Source organism: Cynoglossus semilaevis, unplaced genomic scaffold, assembly GCF_000523025.1.
Source record: "Cynoglossus semilaevis isolate Cse_v1.0 unplaced genomic scaffold, Cse_v1.0 C19002712, whole genome shotgun sequence".
In the NCBI taxonomy this organism is placed as follows: Eukaryota; Metazoa; Chordata; class Actinopteri; order Pleuronectiformes; family Cynoglossidae; genus Cynoglossus; species Cynoglossus semilaevis.
This window is the reverse complement of record NW_007588875.1, coordinates 1-730: the sequence shown is the minus strand read 5'-3', so window position 1 is coordinate 730 and position 730 is coordinate 1. Positions and strand designations below refer to the sequence as shown.

The 730-nt window shown below is 44.2% G+C and overlaps 1 protein-coding gene across 1 annotated transcript; it reads right to left on the bottom strand.

Annotated features, from left to right (window-relative positions):
• Positions 1-17: 17 nt before the first annotated feature.
• Positions 18-707, bottom strand: LOC103399467 (hexokinase-1-like). Its single transcript, XM_008338154.3, has 3 exons — positions 590-707; positions 319-414; positions 18-232 (listed from the first exon to the last, which is right to left on the bottom strand). The coding sequence occupies exons 1-3, from the start codon at positions 671-673 to the stop codon at positions 50-52; spliced, it is 363 nt and encodes a 120-aa protein (XP_008336376.2). The 5' UTR covers positions 674-707; the 3' UTR covers positions 18-49.
• Between the last annotated feature and the right edge of the window lie 23 nt (positions 708-730).

The window sequence follows — 730 nt, the reverse complement described above, 5'->3', positions numbered from 1 at the left end:
TGTGTCTCAAAGATGTCAGGCTGTGAATTGAAAACTCTCTGGCGCCCTCTCATGGTAGAACAGTGTTTATGGTAAATGTAGGGCCCTGCTGTACAGCTTCAGGTAGAATACCAACACCATCTGTGTCCTCACCTATAATGATGCCCACTTCACAACGCCGGTCATCAAACCCACAAGTCATCATGGTGCCCACCGTGTCATTGACCACCGCCATGATGTCGGCTTCGTAGTCCTCGAGTGAGAAGAGGATTTTAGTCTCTTACATTTGACTGGTTTCATCATAGCACAATAAAAAAAATAAAAAAAAGCCCGACTTACTCCTCGTTTTTTGATGGCCTTGTTCAGGAGCTTCACGACATCAGATCCTTCAACGCCGTTGGCTTTAAATTTCTTGGTCCATCTGACCAAGACGGCCTGTAACAGAAACATTTAACTGTTTTAGGGACCGTCTAAAAAAAATAAAGTGTTTGTTGAAGCACAAACTAGCTAGTTAAACAGTCACCGTGGGACAAAAGGTCACACAATACATCACAGTGTTGTGGGAAGCACAGTTAACGTCACATGACCTCAGCTTGGCTCCATTGTTTACCTCATCCAGTTTGGTCTGAGTGCAGGGGAATGAGAAGGTAAATCCAACCGGGAGCTTTTTATCCTTGATTTTTTGCTTGTCCATGAAGTCGCCCAGACATTCTGCCACATGGTCAAAAAGCTGCAGAAGGAAAAGAAAAAC

Bases quoted from the DNA above. Each gene is read 5' to 3' on its own strand.
- LOC103399467 (XM_008338154.3), bottom strand. From the start codon at position 673: ATGGACAAGCAAAAAATCAAGGATAAAAAGCTCCCGGTTGGATTTACC. The intron at 415-589 runs GTAAACAATGGA...TTTCTGTTACAG, and splicing joins CTCAGACCAAACTGGATGAG to GCCGTCTTGGTCAGATGGAC. The intron at 233-318 runs GTAAGTCGGGCT...TTCTCACTCGAG, and splicing joins AGGCCATCAAAAAACGAGGA to GACTACGAAGCCGACATCAT.